Source organism: Podarcis liolepis, assembly GCF_965112155.1.
Source record: "Podarcis liolepis genome assembly, chromosome: 13".
NCBI lineage: Eukaryota > Metazoa > Chordata > Lepidosauria > Squamata > Lacertidae > Podarcis > Podarcis liolepis.
In genome coordinates this window covers 29,951,578-29,970,085 of record NC_139573.1, presented here as the reverse complement: position 1 = coordinate 29,970,085, position 18,508 = coordinate 29,951,578, and the positions used below count along the sequence as shown (strand labels likewise).

The window sequence follows — 18,508 nt, the reverse complement described above, 5'->3', positions numbered from 1 at the left end:
CTAAGTATCATATATGCAATCTGAGGTGGGGAAGAGGCAGCATGAATGTCACAGGCCATAACCTGGTTTCCATAATTAAGAGACAATTTGCATAGTATGGAAATTAGATTGCCTTGATCCCTACCTGGCAGGGGAGAAGGGGATGGTAGTGGGGCTGCACCTAAGGAAAGCCAGGTATCTGTTGTACCATTCTGGGGTCTGATGCTACTTGACCTCCACTTACCTCTTCCTTGCCTGGATGCTCCATAATCCCCAGACAAGGTGGCTGTGTGTCTGTCTGCTTGTGATGACAGCCCTGCTCTGCTGAGGCACACCATCCTTCAGGCATCTCTCCCTGGGCATGGCCTTGAGACAGCTGCACTGCTGAAAAACTTTGTTCCCTCGGCTCTAGTTCCCATGTAGGTTCCTGCTTGCCCCTTTTGGAGGGTTCCTGTAAAACGTCTACTGAGAATGCCAGGGTGGAAAACGTAATAGCGGCAGTAGTTTGTGGTCTGTTTAAATGGACTCAGCAACTTTTTTAAAACCACCTTTCTTTCCACCCTACCTCTCCAAATGGGAAATGAAGGAGGAAGAGAACAGAAATAGAAAATTTTAAAACTTCAGAGGGGCTCTCCCTTGGAGCTAGGCAGGGCTAGAACTAGAGAAGGCTCTCACGTGCTAGCAGCTGTTAAGTCTGATTTCCACGGGGTGAGTGGAAGCAGTAACCCTTTCAAAGATATCCCATCCCCTCCACTGTAATAACTGTGTTCCTAAATGCTGAACACTCCATTTTTTTTATGCAAGACAGCAAGGATCTCTCCTTGAGCTTTAGAGAATAGTGTGCAGATAGGCAAGTAGCCCATGGAGCAGAAGGCTCAGAAAGCAGTTAGGCGGGTTTTTCAAATAGTGAGAGAAAAGCTTCCAAGTCCAGGACATCAAAGTTATAAACAACTCCTCCCCCAAGTAATCACTTAACCATAGCTAAATCTCTATTTCCTCTTTGCCAACCCTGGCTGTTACTGGATTCTTAGAAGAGCTGAACTTTGGAAGCTGAATTACAACAAACAGAATACGTGAATATATATTTTCATTTATTCAGTTTCAGGTCATACGGTGGTATATGGAAATCTGGTTTTAAAATACACAAAGTAAAAGACAACAACCGAGTTAAGTTACCACCACAGGATCATAGGAAGTTGTTTTATACAGAATCAAGACCACTGATCCATCTAACTCAGTACTGTCTATACTGATTGGCAGGATCTGAGACCGTGTACGTTCCCAGCCCCCTACCTAGAGATGCCGGGGATTGAATCTGAAATCTCCTAAATGCAAAGCAGATGCTCTGCCACTGAGCTGTGGCCTCTCCCCCCCCCCATGTGTTGTACTGCCATCAAATAGCTACAAAACAATTTGCAAAAAAAAAAAAAAAAAAAAAGATGCCGGGAACAGGAACAAAACAAATTTATTAACAAAAAATAGCTATCACAGTGTCATTAGGTCTAATATTTCAAAACCGATATGTTAAACGGATACATTTCAAACCTTAAGGCAGAGGAAAAGCAAATACACTTAGAACATACAGGGATTTTCCTTCAAATGCCAGCTGTACTTGTTGAAAATTAAATTAGATGGGTTATCAAATTAAAAAGAAACACAGACCCTGATATTTCAAGTAGGAAGCTACACATGCATGAAAAAGCAGACCGGCTGGGGGTGGCTCACTGTGCCAGGGTCCAGCTAGTACTGGGCATCTTGCTCCAGCACAAGTGGCTACAGGCTGACCACTTAAGCTTTGTCCTCCTAGTGCAGTTTTGCAAGTGAATTAGAAAGATGTAGGAAATGCAGGGCGTTTGGTGAAAGCCATGCAGCCCGGCAGGCAAAATCTAAGCTGCAAAGTACGGGCAAACAGGGTGAAAGCCTGCAGGCCGTCACTTCAAGAGCTCCAAAGGAGGTTCAGTGTTGTTTCAGGAGGCGGACGAAGGCCTCTTGCACCTTCTGAAGGACACATGAGGCCGGGTCAAATAATGGTGTTTACAGGCTACCAACCACACATATAGGCCTGGTTACCCTCGTCCACTTGGGGGTGCATTATGTTTCCTGGCACTGTGGGGGTCAGAACAGCTCACGATTAAATGATCGGCAGACAAATGCTCACTGGGGCTCATTCTAAATTAAAGTCTTTCTCCTAAAAAAAAAGTGGCAACAGAAAAGACAACTACTGCTTTCAGACAAGGCAACCCTTTTCCAGATTCCTCTATAATTTTAATCCAAGAAAATAACAAGAGTTTGCACAACTATTATGACTTATTTTTTAAATCATATTATTGGGAAAAGTCAGCCAAGGAGAAGATAAGCCACACAACTCAAGTAACGTTAACAAGACCAATTAAACAGAATAGAAATAAAGTAAGTCAGGTTCTTCAAATTAACGTTAAGAAAGAGTTGGGTAGTTTTAGTTTTGACACCTAAAAACATTCAAACAAGGAAGGGAAAAGAATGTGGAGAACGGTTTTGCTCTCAGTGAGCAGAGAAATCTTACATCCAACAATGTTTGTACAGTCTCTTTGTCCCAAGATGGGAGAGAGAGACTGTAAAGATATGTGGTTTCACTGATGCCCTCCTGGTGGGCAATCTGGCCCCTGATCAAGATACTGGCATGGTATGGCACAGCAGAAGGGCCTGCATCCATGTACATCACCTATTACCAATGGAGAGGAGAGGAAAAGCTCACACAAAGGAGCCATCTTCTGCCTGCCACAGGTGCCAGCTCTGTTACTCTACTGAAACCAGCAAAGTGCAGCGTCCTTAAGTGTTGTTCCTTTCTTTGGATTTCTCATTTCTGCTGTCCTAGACAGAAACAAGAGGGGGAAAGAAAGTAGAGACCTGGCATTAACATGGCTTAGGAACTGGCATTGCCATGCCTGAACAATTCTACCCCAGGCCAAGAAAGATCATTAACCCCACCCTTATGCCTGTTCCATCTGGCTCTAGTTTTCCCTTTTATACCATGAGATTGCTTCTTTCATATGGAAACTAAAACCATTGACTGGGTTCTAAACTATGGTTAGTGCAGGCCATGGTTTACTGTGGTACCAGTGTCTTGCTCACTCCCCAGAACATCTCCTTCTGCCCAAACAGTTCCATTTCCAATGGCTACCCACAAGTCTTCTCACTATTTACACAAACTTGTTGTTTGTTGTACCTTATAACGACATGACTTTTTACCAACACACCAGGAGATTGAAATTACTTGGGAGTGGCTAGAAGGTCAGGCAGGATCAACTGTCAGATTTCTGGGTGATTCTATGTTTCTTTGGCCTTTTTTACTCCCAACTGTTTAACGATACCAATTATATTGCAGAAATGAAGAAAGCAGAGAGGGGTACCAAGAGTGCATTACTGTGTTGAGGGACTGTAAACTCTGTTCAGTTTTGGTATTCAGAACAAATTCCTGAGTTCAAAATTATTTTAAGTATATGTCTTGTGCATCAGGCTCCAATTTGCGGGTCTCACGTTCTATTAAAGAACTAAGTAAACTGGGCAAGCCTGAAATCTGCCCACCCCTGAACCAGACAGCCAAGGGGATTCTCTCTAGAATAGTTATTTAAAGGAAAACACTCTCACTGTCAAAAGTTCCCCTTCGGGGGTCATTCATTCAGGAAGATTATCCTGAGACTAAGCAGCTTTAGGATGTGTATGATTTGAATTAGCCATATTCCCTTGCTGACACTCTTTTCACTGTTCTCACTGCGCCTGACCTGAGCTATACCATTTCAGATTGCGGGTGGTGCAGCTGACAAGGTGGAATGCTCTTCAATAGGGGGGAAAAAATACTCCTCCATGACTAGAATGACCGGGGAGAGGGGTGCTGCTCAGGCTTTCCCTTGGCATACTGGTTGTATATATGGCGAATGGTTTTGTATGAAAACGCACTGCACCATGTGAACCCCATCCGCAGTCTGAAGTGGTACCACCCAGTCGCAGGCTTATTTTGCTCAAGGGAGAGTGAGGTCTGTACAGTTAACTTCACCAGCCAGAAGTTAACTGGCTACTGATAACACACACATTTTCCTCAACATTTTCAAAAGTGGGAGGTCCATCACTTGGCTTTTGAAAAACAGGGGATCTGCAGTACTTAGCTAACTGGGAACCACTGCTCTAGATCAGTATTTCCTAAAAGAGCGAGGGACACAATGTCTCTCCCACTTGGTACTTTTTTTATGTACTTGACACTTGCACTTTAATTATTTTTACAGCTATTTGTTAATTTTTCCAGCATAGGTTTTTTGTGGTGGAGGAGTGATACCAACAGCCTTTTCACTGACCCAGAAACAAAGAGGCAACCAAAAGGGGTTATTTTAAATCAAGTAAATAATGGTGCATTCCCCCGCCCCCTTATCACACGAAAAATGAAACCAGCTTTATTGTGAAGTAACTTCTCATATAGTAAAGCTGCCATTAAAAAGATGGAATTTTTAGTTTGGGTTTATCAGCGGGAATGTTTATTTTTGTTAAACAGGGTCCCAATGACACCTTGATCTTAACATCTAAGCTCACCTTCAATAGCGTTTAGAAATGTTAACTGGAGCCCTGTTTACAACCTGCAACGAGAATCTAGAGTTTGCAACATATCAGAACAACACAAAAGCAGAGATCCCCCACTTTCACAAACCACTCTTGTGGATCAAGGAGGGTCTTATGAATGGCGAACTCCCTCTCTAGGGATCACAAATGATCACACAGAGTGAATCAGGGGAGGGTAAGTGATACCTCAGGAGGTGGCGGCTTGATAGTGACAGGCTGTGAAGTTCTTCGGGGTGGTGAAGGTTTGGGCTGCACTTGCTGCTGGACTGTGTTATAATAGGTGACCCCTCCATACACCTGAGACTGGGCCTACAAACCAAGATAAAAGGAAACCATTGGGTTGGTCTAAAGCAGACTTCCTCAACCTCGGCCCTCCAGATGTTTTTGGCCTACAACTCCCATGATCCCTAGCTAGCAGGACCAGTGGTCAGGGATGATGGGAACTGCAGTCTCAAAACATCTGGAGGGCAGAGGTTGAGGAAGCATGGTCTAAAGTGCTTGATAATATTACATATTATATTGTTATAACACCCACAGTATTGTTTACACATCATAGCTGCACGCACGCACGCACACACACACACACACTAATTTAAATACAAAGTACACACACATAAATCAATCACAGAAACACATCTGAAAGAGTTAAAAAGAAACATTGTTTGTCCAATTATAGGAAGCCGACATTTAAGGAAAAAAGGAACAGAAAAAGAAGCCCCCCCCCCTTTTCATCCAAGCTTGATCTCTGGGCAAGGTACAGTAAATAAACAAAAACCACAGCATCAACCAACTATAAAACAAATTGCCTAGTGAGCTTCATGACTGAGAGGGGATCTGAACCCTGAACTCCTAGGTCCTAGTCTGACATTTAACCACTGCACCATGCTGGCTTCCTAGAGTACTTCTGCTATGGGGCAGCTCTACAAATTAAGTAGGTAAATAAATATGGAGAAAGCCAAGAGTCACTTAGAGAAGGATCTTTTCCTTGAAGCTTGAATTCGTTTTATTCTGGGTTGTTTTATTTGATGTGTTGTGTGTAAACCACTTTGAGATTTTTTTCTTTAAAATATAAAGCGGTATAGAAATGAAATAAATAAATAAATAAAAATAATACTCACTGCAAAGAAAGTTGCCTAGACATTCCGCTATGGCGACTGTAATCTAGGTTTAAGGTGCCATTTGAAGATTAGCTTATATATCTGAGTTTCTAACACTGGGTGGGGAGGGTTGTTCTTATTATGTATTATGTACCTTGTATGCTTGTGTTGTGAACCACCCTTAGATCTACTGATGAAGAGCAGTATATAAATTTAATAGATAAATAGGTAAGTTACAAATGCCAAGACTTTTAGGCCAATGCCAAAGGAAACACGGAAAGGGAACGTCATGTTCCGTGGCTATTAGACTTGTTTGGTCTTGCCTCCACAGCATGAAATCTGTTCTATCAAAGATACTTTCACATTTGCTCAGCTTGGATTAGCTGCCTCTGACAACGCAATTACTAGCAAGAGGAGTACCCAGAAGTACCCAGTGTGCATCTGCTACAACAGTGAGCAGCAGTCAGTGTACCACGTGCTGCATACACTTCTCGCTTTGCCTGAGCCCTAAAGACAGGACAAAAGCCTGCTCAGCTAGGAGGGGAGCCTGTGCCCAGCGATGCTTTGTCTCTCTGCCACCTGCCGCTTTGGATCTCAGTGTTTAAAGACTTAAAGCCCAGACGAGAACAAACTTACTTGAGCATTGGAATACAGATGGGGAGGTGGTGGCGGCGGAAGTGGTCCTGGAGGGTAGGGGTAACTGGGATTGCCAAAATTCATCACTCCAGGGGGAGGGGAGAAGTAGGTCGGTGCTAGCAGTTGTTGTGGTGGGGGAGGCGGTGGCTGCTGTCCCGGCGACATGGAGACAGGAGGAGGATATAAACCAGGGTTGGTCAAAGGTGCTGGTGTCTGGTGTGGATGTAACCCTGGCAGAGAAAGAAGAGGAGAAGAGTCAGGCAGTTGCTTCTGAAATCAAAAACGCAACAGGGAAAGGGTGCTGAAGCGGATTACAATCTGCTCCATTAAGTGAAACGTTTTGCTGGAAGGATTCATGTGCCCATCTGATGGCACAAACAAGTCCTCTGCAGCATCTCTGTGCAATGCCCCTGCGCTGTGCTTGTGAGGATTGATCCTGGAGGGTAAAATCCCTGTGATTTCCAGATGGTCAGAGAATCCCTCCTTTTAAATCCAATTAAGCTCAAATGTTCTCTCCTTCATTTTGTTTTTCCTACCCAGAAGAAAATGGCAGCCGTGGGAAGAGAAAAAGGAAGGATTCAAATAATTATGCCAGCTGTGAGAAGAGACTTGCTGAAGAAACCTTCTCTCTTGCCTAAGACAGGATATGAAGTGGGCAAGGCTTCCCCCACAGCAGCAAGAAGTAAAAAAAAGCATCGTCTCCAGAATCTGATGGGAACAAGTACCTGATTCAGAATGCCCTCCTCTTCTAAAAAGTGAATCAGTAATCTTCTAAAATAATTTCTTGGCTCTTTTGAGTATAGATATGGCTGTAACAAATCTGTGGCAAATCTGTATGCTATTAAAACACGATGAGGCAGGTCTGTTTTTTGGACCCCTGATAATGGCAGGAGGGGAGGGGCCAGACCATCCCTGGAGGATCCACCCCCAACTCCCAATACGCAGAAGCTCATTATGACCCAAGAGTTCTGGGTGGGGTGTGGAGATTTTAAAAAATCACTGGGCTGACATGAATGCTTTTGGGGCTATGGAGGGGGAGTGCTAGCATGGAGCTTTTCTTTTATCTGTTGGTTAGTGGGTAGGAGCATTGTTTTGTTCGTTGTTAGTGTGCTGCCAATATTTTCTATCACAGGGGACTGGTTTTCTGTTTCTTTCCCCAATACAGTATGTTGTATGGAAAAAATATTATACGATCCTCCCCCCCCCAATGGCATAATGTGTTTATGTATTTCTTTCCCAGTGTAAATCACTTGAAGACACTTTGGGTGACAAGTAATAAGTTTATGACATCTGCCCACCTGCCCCCCATCATATCTGCCCAGAAGGATCAGCAAAACAATCTCTCCATCCCATCACTGCATTAGCTAAACCTAATTTAGATTTTTGTCTTCTGACACACATCTGCAACAGGGTTTCAAATGCAGCAGAATGGCACAGATGGAATCCAAAGCTTCAGCGTGGTGCCAATTTTTTTCACGGAACAGAGAAGGCTTTGTACCAAGGATGCCATTTGGTACTATAAAGCAACGAGCGAGGGGGAGAGAAGGGGGAAACGGTTTTGATCCAATATTCCTGGTTTTAGGCTTAAGGTAACCATCAACCCTATATGATTGCCCCATTATCTTTTCTCCCCATTTCTGTCTCACAGAGCTCCCACGGGCTTGCGTTGGAGAGAAATGCCTGGACAGGAGGAGATGCGAGAAGCAATTCCCTACCTGGATGGGAGAGATGCATTTCTGGCTGAACAATCACCCCTTGGGGAGGCAGCGGGGCAGGATTCTCGCTGTGAGTGTAGATCGGTCCCTGGAACTGTACTGTAATGATAAACCATCAAATACGACCTTTATTCCATACACATTGGTAGCTTAACAGTAAACACACTGGGATCCCAGTAAAAAGAAGCCAGTTTCCATGAAGGCAGGGGGAAGAACATGTGAAATCATGCAAAGAACTGTTTAGCCACATCAGCTTTTAGAGATGGTTCAGGGGTGAATAAGGAGATGCTCCTTATTAACGGAAGTGGTGTCTGAACAAAAGTAAAATGGAAATTTCCTCTTTTTTTGGACTGGGGAGACTCAGCTTCAGATTCCCCTCACCCAGGAATTTAAAAAGGGCTTTGTTATTTTCATGCTGTTTAATTAGCAATTCATATTTCCGTGTTATTCTGGTACAAATTAACCCACTTTTACTTGAGGGAGCACTTACAACACTGTAGATGGAAGGCTGAATAAATCATCTGTAGCCCACTCGAGTTTTATAGTAGTACAAAACACAGGCAACCCAGAGATTTTTAAGCAGCAGCATGCACTCACGTGTGTCATAGTAGTGCCCTTCCATTATGCTTATGTGCACAGGCGGAGCAGGCTCTGGGACAGGCCTCTGACGCTGCGATGAGTAACGCTTTGCACGGCCTGCCTGAACACCCTGAAAAAGCACAAGAGTAGTCACAGTTCATATAAGAATGTCACAATGAAACACCCTGCTCCTGCCCATGCAAATTGGGGTGTTCCCATTTTTAAGGCCTGTTCAGAACTTAAAAGAGTAACTTGTTCAGAAACCTGAGAATCAAAGCTCACTTTAGGCTTCTAGTCATCAGAGTTAAATGAAAAGCAGCAGCTAACCGGGTACTTTATCGCTTACATCTTACTCTGCCAATTCCTAGAGGTACTGGGTGGTGCTCAACACCTTTTCTGCTTTTGGCCCTTTCCCTTTATGGCAACAGCCTATCCCCCATTTCTCTGTAAACAACATCCAATCAGTTCAAATTCAACCCACTACAAGGGCTCAGCCAGACTCAAGTTATGTAACTTCCCCCAAATGCTGCAGGGACTCTCTACAGAGAATTCTAGGGCCTCCGCCTATCCTCTGGTAGCCAGTCAGACCCACCACTTGAAAAGCAGGAAAAAGGCACAGGACTTTACCATCTCCTCCATCCTGTTGAACTGAGGGGGTGGGGCTGCTCCAATGTGCATCTGGTTAGGAATACCTATTGGGAAGGGAGTAAAAGGAAAAACAGCAACAAAGCTGATTACTATTTTACACTTAACATTAGAAAGAAACCAGGAAGAGGCAGCAGGTTAAGGAGGATCCTGAGGAAAGATGAAAATGAGAACAGATAATACTTGCTAAGATGCAGAGAGAGCAGGAAGATGTGCATGCAACTTATTGTCTCTAATACTGTAGGTCAGGAAGCAACATCAGCTGGGTATATTCCATGTACCTACAGATTTCACTCACAACACCAGTACTGTCACATCCTGCAAACTTCAGCTTCCTTTATAACACAGAATAAGCCTTCATGACAGAAAACAAGTTTTAAAAATATGTAACAGTACCTGCAGATAGTCTTCCTGTCTTGCAATCTATTCCCCTAGCTTATTCTCCCGCACCCCACTCTGAAGTCAAGGCGGGCCCTTTCGCTCCTCCAAGCAGAATTCACAGGAGATGAGTTAAGACTTGAGATAAGACTGTTCATAATCACTGCAGACAATTACAAAACTTGTATGTTTCTGTAAACCAACACTGCACTTTATTGGTTCCAGTCTGATATTATTTGCTGCAAGTGTTTTGATAGCTTTTGTGGTTATCTACAGTTTATTGCACTATTTAGAATCCTTATAATACAAGTGTGATAGGAATGAACATTAAAGAGAGATTCAGCTGTAATGCCTGAGTAGACTAAGATCATGCCTGTGCTAGTCAATTTTGGAGCAGCTGTGTACAGGCAACCTGCTCAGGTAATCTGTTTTACTCTGAGCATTCCAAGGTACATTAAATAAGAAAAAGGAGTGCTAGAAAGAACTCAAATGAAATCTGGCATGATAATATTTGGATAGACAAAAGCATGTCTAGACCTATTCAAAATCTGCCCTACAGAAACCCACGAATCCCCACAAAGAATGACCAAATTCTGCAGATAAAGTAAATATTTCTATTTCCAAGGACAAGCTCTTGTGCATGCTCTCTCATCACCTGACTCTTTGATGAATTCATGAACTAATTATTACATTTGAAGTGGCATTAAGTGACATGAAAATTATATTTGTGTAAGTTGGTATACAAGTCAGAAAGTGGCAAGTACCCACGTGTGAGCAGGGCTGGTTGCCACGTTTTCCAGTGGGTGCGGGAAGGAGAGGAGAGGGAAGAGGGAGAGAGAAAAACGTGGCAGAGGGAAGGTCCAAAGAGCACAAAATTTCAGCATGTGTAAGGTCAATATGTCACCTATGACTCATTACGGCCGCAGATCTAGAAGACTTCACGGCTTGACTGCACTGCAAAGCGGAATAACCAATGCAGTCAGCTCCTAAGACTCTAACCTTTCGTACTAATAATGACAAAGATTTATTTGATACCAAATAATGCCAGAGGAATGTTCAGATGTGCAATAAGGTCCATAATGAAATGGAAGTTCAGGTGCCGTTTTTGATAAAAGAAGGGATGGCCAAGTGGCAGGCCTATATGTCTCTTCAAATGAACTGTATCTGCTCCCTCGTAACCATGCTACAAATCTTTGAATGAAGTAGATTTGGGGCTACGTTACAGAACACAAGGGCTCATAACAGGATGTCCACATTGGTAGATGGCACCAACTGCTGCAGAACCTACCCCCTCTGCCTCAATGAGAAGTTTATTTTCTTACACTTATATCCCACTTTTCTTCTGCCATGGAACCCAAGGTGATGTACACACATTTCCCAGGTGGTCATGCCTTTGAGCACTGGTCAGGGACCTCCTTAGTTCCATCCAACCTCATGTGCTATCACAGCAGACCCTGGGTTGAGTTGGCTGAGCCTACAGTGGGTACTTCCCTACTTAGGCCAACATCCTGTGAACCCCAGCTTTTTTTCTTTTCTATTCAACAGTGCATTAAAGAGCACTTCACATACAACGGAGCTGTACAGAGTCCCTCATGGCTGCTCATTTACTTCTCTCCTCATCAAGGCAATGCAGAGTTGGATGGAAAGCTATCTCTGTGTGTTTAAAAGCAACATTTGCAGCCTTCATAGTTAAAAAAAAGTTGAATTTTGAAAGCGTGGGCAGTGTTCAGCAACGGCAAGCATGATGTGTAAACACTGGAGGAGGTTTGATATACGAAGTCCTCACCAGTCTGAACCCTACAGAACTGTGAAACTGCTTTTTCTTCTTTATCTTAATGTGATTTCTCAGAATAACTGAAGGATATTATCTCTAGGAGAAATCAGCACAGAAAGAGGAGCTTTCACAGAATAGCGTTTTCAGTCACGGAACTCCTGTGTCCTCTCAGTTTAGGCAAATACTTAGTGGCTAAAAATTAACAACTGGGATTTTAATACTGTATGTTTGAATTTTTTTAATGATGTTGGGACTTCTGCCAGTGAGTGGATATGTCCCAATGTCACAGAGATGCAATAAGAGATTTTGGTTATTGCTGATCTTTGATCCTAAAAGACTCTGGTTACCATAGATTGAGCTGCTCAGATCCTAAAGAAAAGCAGGGCAGCAAAAACATCTAGACAAATAGTGGTGGACAGAAGCAACTTGGACTTAGGAAAACAAGAGCCAGGGCCTTAAGAAGACGGGAAGCAAGGAAGGGGAACATAATTAGAAAGTGAAGACTGGGGCTTAAGAAGGTGAGGTTTAGGAGGAGGACAAAGGAAAATGTCACGGCAGGGCAGGGAAGAAAACAAAATTCTAGGAAATAAAGAGCACAGCTAAGGAATCACATAGCAGTTTGAAATAACCACATGCATATTTGGCTAGAGTGATGTTTTAACTGTTTGATGATGAGTCAGAACTTAGATTTACTATTGTTTCTAAACTGCTCTATGGGGGTGGATTATAAATAAAGCTAGTCCCCCTCTGCTTCAGTTCATCAGCCAGCCACTTACCCTGAGGTTGTATGAACTGGGGCTGCCCTGGGCTCCAGTTCTGTTCTGTTATATTTAACTGGGTAATGTCTTGCTCGAGCCCATCTAGGCTGGCTTCAACAGGCACCTCCCAGTTACCAGTCTTTGCTGGCGAGGGAGATGGTATAACCTCAGTAGTTTTCAGCGGTGCAGGAGTCAACCCCAATGGAAGCGGGACTTCCTCGGCCAACTTCCCCGTCTCGCCTGCTTTGGTCCGAGTCCTCCTTGCCCGGGAGTACGACTTCTTCTCCACTGGCCTATCTGGTGGCGGCTGCAGAACATCTGCGGGAGCTGCTGGGCTTTCCGAAACCACCTCTTCCTTTTTAACAGGGCTATTGCGAATGTGTGGAATCTCTACTTCAGGAGAAGGCTCTCGTGGCGGGAGGGGCTCCAAACGCCTGGAACGGTAATTGCTCTCATGCTTTGACTGCTCACTGAAGCGAGGCGCGTGCTGGCTGTTCACATCCACAGCACGGTAGCATGGACGGGTCTCTTTGTAGCCACCGGGTCTTGGGAAAGTCCTCGGTGGGGGCATCCGTCCGGTCCCTGCAGAGTTCCTGTTGATGAATGTCCTGGGTGGCACGGGAGTACTTTCTAGGCTCTGGTGCCGTGGCGGCTTACTAGGCCGTTCATTGGCCCAATCTGGCTCTCTCTGTGGTGGACTCCCAAATCTGAATGGAGATAAGATGCTACAGGTCAGAAGCACATTCCTCAAGCTATTCAGGGCACAGAACTGAGTTCCACATCATTAATGTTCCTGCACCACCACACCATCCCCTCCCACTCCCCGGTCCAATACTATAATACAACAAGTCATACTCTTGTCTTTGTTACCTCACCTTGGTTTGCGCACTCTCCTGGGCTTGATGTCATCAGGGTTGTGTGTCGAGCGGATATCATACCCATAAAGAGCAATCAGCTCCTGCCTTGTTTTCGGTGCCTGCTCGTCTTCCCGGAACTTGTCATGCTCCCACCGTCCCTCATCTTTCCACAGCTTGCGCTGGCGGCCCTTAGGCCTTGCGTGACAAGAGGGAAAGAACCAGTGAGGCTTTAATGTTTATATTTTTAGAAAGCGGCTCTATCCCATCTTTCTAGCAACACAGGACCTCAGAAGGGGTTCAATACCATAGATTTAAAAATGTACTGCAACAGATGTTGAGATCTAATTTATGTTCCTATTCCTACTTTTGTTGCCAGGTTTGAAATTGAATTATTTTTGTGTTATTGTATTGGCTTGTTGGAGAATGCATTTGTTATGGTCTTTGGTAGAAACAAGAAAACATACTGATCTTAATACAGTGGAATACAAATAAAAACTAAAACCAGAGGTATATAAACGCACCGAGTGCAAGGAAAAAACTCAAATCAGGCAAAAATCTGACAAAACATAAAGGTCTTCATTTGGCCAAAAAGCCACTAAAATAAAAGTCAACTGGGCCTCAAGAGAGGGAATACTAAAACCAGGGTACCCCAATAAATAAATCCTGTCCCAGGAGAAATATGGGACTCAGAGGAAACAGTCAAATGACTATGTAAAGCAAGTAATGTTTCCTGACCAGTGGATGGCTGCTCAAAGCCACTCAAGGTTCTTGTAACTGCAACATTAAGAAATGGTCCCACATTGGCGATAGCACAGAGTTTAAAAAAAACACCAGTTTCCTGTATTAGCTTGTATTATTTTCTCTATGAGCAGCCATTCTTTCAACTTTCTAACCCTTCCTGACCAAGAGCACCCCTTGCTCTGCAAACCCACCTCGCTTCACTCGCTGCCCACATCACCTACCGGACTTCCTCTTCCTGAGTTTGCCCACGAAGGTCATGCTCAAAGAAAAGACCTTTGCGAGGTATGTATGCAGGGTTCTTCCGGTCCTCGTCATCATCCAGGTGCTTAGGAAGCTTTTTGCCAACTTTGTTCTCAATTGGTTCAGTGCTTTCCTACAAGAAAAAGGAAAGCAAGCGCCTCTTGGTCTTCTGCCTACATAGAAACCCACCAGAAGTGTTCCAGAACCCATCCTCTTCATACAATGTTTCGATCAAATGCTATCACAGAAGATAAAATTGCTAACAAATATACAACAGCTGTCTGAGAATAAAGATAGTATTCCCCATAAGACACTGTCCAAAAATCATGCAAGTACTCAGGAAAAACCAACTTGACGGAAAAGAAACCTCTCTTATCTAACTGATAAAGGAAAACCAGTAAATAAGAAAATGTTCTTCAAAGTGCTGAGTGGGATTCAACTAACAAGCCCTGCTGGCCGAAGCCTGTGGTTTCCACTAGCACAGCATGACTTCCTCCCCTCCCTGTGCTGCAGATTAGGCAAACAGAAGTGCCTGCATGGACAGCAATCCGCTTAGCACGATGCTGAGAAGTGTGGACAAGTGCATTTATGGTGAAGTAGACTCAACATTTGGAGTATACACTTATACAATGAGTATACACCTATACACTTACGAGAGAGACTTTTCAACAACACTTTTTCTTTGTGTATGAATATTAAGAGAGAATTGTTGCAAGATTCTGTTCCCTTAATTGCAAGAAAAGTAAGAATTGTATGTTGAACTGCTGAAAATGTGAGAGAATATTTCTATCATTCGCAATGAAATTGTTTGACAGCTGAAAAATGTTGGGAAAAGATTAAAAAAATATATAATGGAGAAAATTTCAGGATATAAAGTACAACTAGATCCGCTGCTATTTCTCCTAAGTGATGTCACTATTGGAATACTGAAAAGAGAAAGAAAAAAGAAAAAGGACAATGTCCAATGTTAGCTATATTCAGAACAGACCTAATGAAGACTTTAGTTAAGTCATTTGTTTCAATGGGTCTACTCCAGGTATGCGTCAGTCGGGTATCATTATGTATGTACTGATTTGTTATATGTTAGAAATATCAGCTGTACAGAACACTAAAAAATTATGACAACACCAATGGCTAGAGACTGTGTAGAAAGAATGTAGGAACGTGTTCTAGTAGTGAAAATAACTAACTGCATTTGTGTAAGTGGAAAAAAGGCAAAGCAGTTTAAAATTTGATGCCTTTATTGATTTCCCTAACACTAGCCTATTACACAAAAATGCAGGAAGCTTCTTTTAGAACGTTATGAAACTAAGTATTTATTTCTTGAAAAGTAAATACAAAGGGCACCTTTTAGTTTAATTGGTTAGTACCTACACTCAGAATTTAGTAAGACTTACCTGGCCATCTCCACTCTGCCTCTCGCCTGCCACAGTGCCTTTCGATTCTGGTTTTTCATCCCCTTTGTCTGATTTTCTTGTCAGCTCATTAGTTTCATTACTCTCCCGCTTCAGGTCCACTTTGGATGTTTCCTCCTCACTGTATTCCCCCTCTTCAGCCTGAAACAAACATCCAATGTGATTCAATTGGTGCAGGTGCCTAGCAATTTAAAGATTTTATTTTTTACGAAAAATCTTTTCCTCCAGGACACTGTTTTGTCTGAACAGGCTTATACAAACTGTTTTGCTCTACAAGTCAATCTATTAGCAAACACAATCTAGGGTTTAATGTGAAAAGTTCTCACAGCACTCCTTCCCTGCTTCTGCTAAAGTGGCAGGAAACAAGCCAAATTCCATCTTGTTGTGATGTCTGAACCTGGGCTCGTGGCTTGTTTAAAAAGAAATGAACCAAAAGGAAGAGCCAACACTTGTTGTTGGCTTACTGCTCATAGTTTGTTTGGGAGAAATAAACCACAAACCCAAGTTCAGTTGCCATGACAAAGCCAGACTTTGGCTTGTTTCCAGCAGTTCAGGAGTAGGGGAGGAGCACAATAAGAACTTTTCAGTTCTGTGTTCCTCACGCTCACACAAAACCAGTTTATTTATAATTATGGTTTAATGTAAGTGAACCACCATTTGGAACCTGATGGCTTCCCCAACACCTGCAGAAGATAAACAGGCATCCAAGGCACGTGTTTCTAGGTCTACTATCCTCCAAGGTAAGCTTTGAATACAGAGGATAGATAACATGTAATAAATTTCAAAACGCAGAAGTTGGACTGCTTTTCCATGGCAAAGGAGATAAAAATTACACATCCCAAATTCATCCAAGGGCCCAGATTCCTGAAGGTTCCTTTTCTAAATAAAAGTTCATTGGCATGTTAATACTGTACACCAGAAAAATGGCAACAGACATATTTGAAATTGCCAGTAAAAATGTAACTCACCTCTGAGTCGTCAGCACTTTCATAGTCAGAAAGAACAGCTAAATATAAAGAAGAGTTGTTTGCGGTTAGACAAACCCTTTAAAATTTGTTATGTAGACAAAATTTCTCATCTTCCCATACCCTTCTCTTCTCATATACTCTCTCAATCCATTGACAAAGTCATCATCCACACAACTTAACAGACACAACACTTGTTTTATCTTTGATGCACACTCATTTTTCTTTTCTTTTTTTTACACATTCCATTCACCAACAAGACATACTGCTTCTCTATCTAAAACACTATAAATACACTGGTCATGCTTCTCTGCCCTCTTGGTAAAAAGCTCTGGTTCACATTCAAGCCATTTCTCATAACTACTGCAACCATCTCCTCTGTAGCATTCCAATGTCACTTCATCCCTCTTGCCTAAATTCAGAATTCTGCACCAAAATTATTCAACACTTACATGACATGTAAGCCTTTCCTTAATCCCTACAATGTTTTCTCAACTGTTCTGGCTGTTCCCTTGAAAGTCCACTATGGCCTTGCCCCACCTCATCCCTCTGCCACCACCACCACCACCACATCCTCCTACCTTTGTTCTTAGCTCCTCAAAATCCACCACCCTCAATCATCTGTTGGCCTTATGCTTCCGTAAAATATTCACTTTTTTGCTTTGCTGCTTCTTATGTTTCCAGCTTCTTCTGAACACTTACATAATGCTGAAATTCCCCCCATCTTCAAATCCCTCCTCAAAGCTCAGCTTTCCGTTGAAGCTTCTAGGACAGTGCATTAAGTCTTCACATCCTAATGAAGTGCATATATATATGGCTCCTTCACACTGCCACAGAGCCTGTGTCCAGTGAAGCAGGGGAAGTTTCACTGTCCACTCATGTTCACAAAGTGATGGTGGATATGGGAACCCTTGAGCTGTTCTTTAATAAGGCAGCTCTGGCCACATTCTATAAGCTTGGTGTGTAGAGGAAATTGAATGCCCTCCTCAGTCAATAACAAATGTCATAGATTACAAATACAGAAAACCATTTTATCAAGTGGTAAATGTGGGGAAGTCTTACCACTTGATAAGATATCCAAGCCATTAGAATGTATAGCAGAAAAAACATCACACTGTGTTTTCATTAAAACAAACAGCCAAACAAAACTCTGGTAGAAAACCTTACCACCCATTCATCTATGATGAGGTCCATTTCTTACAAAAATGTCTGAATTTACCTACAGGCCAAAGTACCATAAGCATAAGGGCTTGTGTCTAGAACATCTTCCTTGTAGAATTACAACTTGATTTTTTTTTAAAAGAAAATGTATATGCTGCTTGGTTGTTTTAAAAAATGCTATTACAATAAGCATTAATTCTAAGAATATTCCCTGACCAAATCTACACTACGCCTCACCATTCACAATCATTCAAACTAAAAGAGAGAACATCACTTACCATCTCCTTCTATGCCATCTTCACTTTCCTGTTTTAAGAGAAAGAAATATTACCATACAGAGTAATGAGTGTAGATTCAGAAGAAAAACAGCATAACCCTCAATAAGAACACAAATGAAAATGCTTATTGCATTACACATATGTTAAGAAATCTATGTGATGAGGGAACACATAACTGAATATTTTAATGAAACTGCAACATTCTCTATCATATAAGCAGACAGCAGCAACAATATTGTTCAGTTATTTTACATGGGTCTTGCCAGGTGGGGGATGTAGCTAGTAGCCAAGATCCAGTACACTTAAATACATTACATTTATGCAGCCTCAGAAAATTTTGTTTCTCTTGGCCCAATTCTATTTTTCTTTTTGCTTTAATCCACCTCTTTTCCTTTTATTGCTTGTGTTAACAATAACAGCTGCATGGGGTTCTTTAGGATGTATTTTCTTCAGATGTTGTCTGGAAAAAGCTAGTGCTTTACACACCAAATCTCTGAAGGAGTCACTTATTTGGTCAGATTTGGCTATGGGAATTTCTCATTTAAAGGGGGGACTCACTTCTTATGGATGTACTGCATGGTCTCAAAACACACTGACTGCAGGATGGCTCAGTTTAGCAACAAGCCGGAACCCTGCCTACCAACCGATCTCATAAATAAAAAATTGGGTTTGTGTCTCAACTGGACAGGCAAGAGAAATAGCT

The 18,508-nt window shown here is 42.6% G+C and overlaps 2 protein-coding genes across 4 annotated transcripts in view; both read right to left on the bottom strand.

The window, feature by feature from the left end:
* Window positions 1-1,426: 1,426 nt before the first annotated feature.
* Window positions 1,427-18,508, bottom strand: part of CASC3 (CASC3 exon junction complex subunit) — a 19,540-nt gene continuing 2,458 nt past the window's right edge. The window contains exons 2-14 of one of the 3 annotated variants that reach the window (XM_083469751.1): window positions 17,806-17,833; window positions 16,370-16,407; window positions 15,384-15,542; window positions 13,968-14,119; window positions 13,024-13,200; window positions 12,167-12,855; window positions 9,221-9,285; window positions 8,612-8,723; window positions 8,015-8,113; window positions 6,300-6,529; window positions 4,753-4,875; window positions 4,540-4,583; window positions 1,427-2,829 (exon numbers count right to left, since the gene is read on the bottom strand). In XM_083469751.1, the coding sequence (XP_083325877.1) occupies window positions 4,542-4,583; window positions 4,753-4,875; window positions 6,300-6,529; window positions 8,015-8,113; window positions 8,612-8,723; window positions 9,221-9,285; window positions 12,167-12,855; window positions 13,024-13,200; window positions 13,968-14,119; window positions 15,384-15,542; window positions 16,370-16,407; window positions 17,806-17,833 (1,914 nt within the window). In that variant the 3' untranslated portion in view covers window positions 1,427-2,829; window positions 4,540-4,541. Of the gene's footprint in view, window positions 2,830-4,539; window positions 4,597-4,752; window positions 4,876-6,299; window positions 6,530-8,014; window positions 8,114-8,611; window positions 8,724-9,220; window positions 9,286-12,166; window positions 12,856-13,023; window positions 13,201-13,967; window positions 14,120-15,383; window positions 15,543-16,369; window positions 16,408-17,805; window positions 17,834-18,508 lie in introns of all 3 variants that reach the window. The other 2 variants (XM_083469753.1, XM_083469752.1) reach the window with 2 other exon arrangements.
* The window catches only part of MSL1 (MSL complex subunit 1), a 26,497-nt gene continuing 23,471 nt past the window's right edge, over window positions 15,483-18,508 (bottom strand). The window contains exons 9-11 of the transcript XR_014518115.1: window positions 17,806-17,833; window positions 16,370-16,407; window positions 15,483-15,542 (exon numbers count right to left, since the gene is read on the bottom strand). The gene's annotated coding sequence lies outside the window, so the exon portion shown is untranslated. The remainder of the gene's footprint in view (window positions 15,543-16,369; window positions 16,408-17,805; window positions 17,834-18,508) is intronic.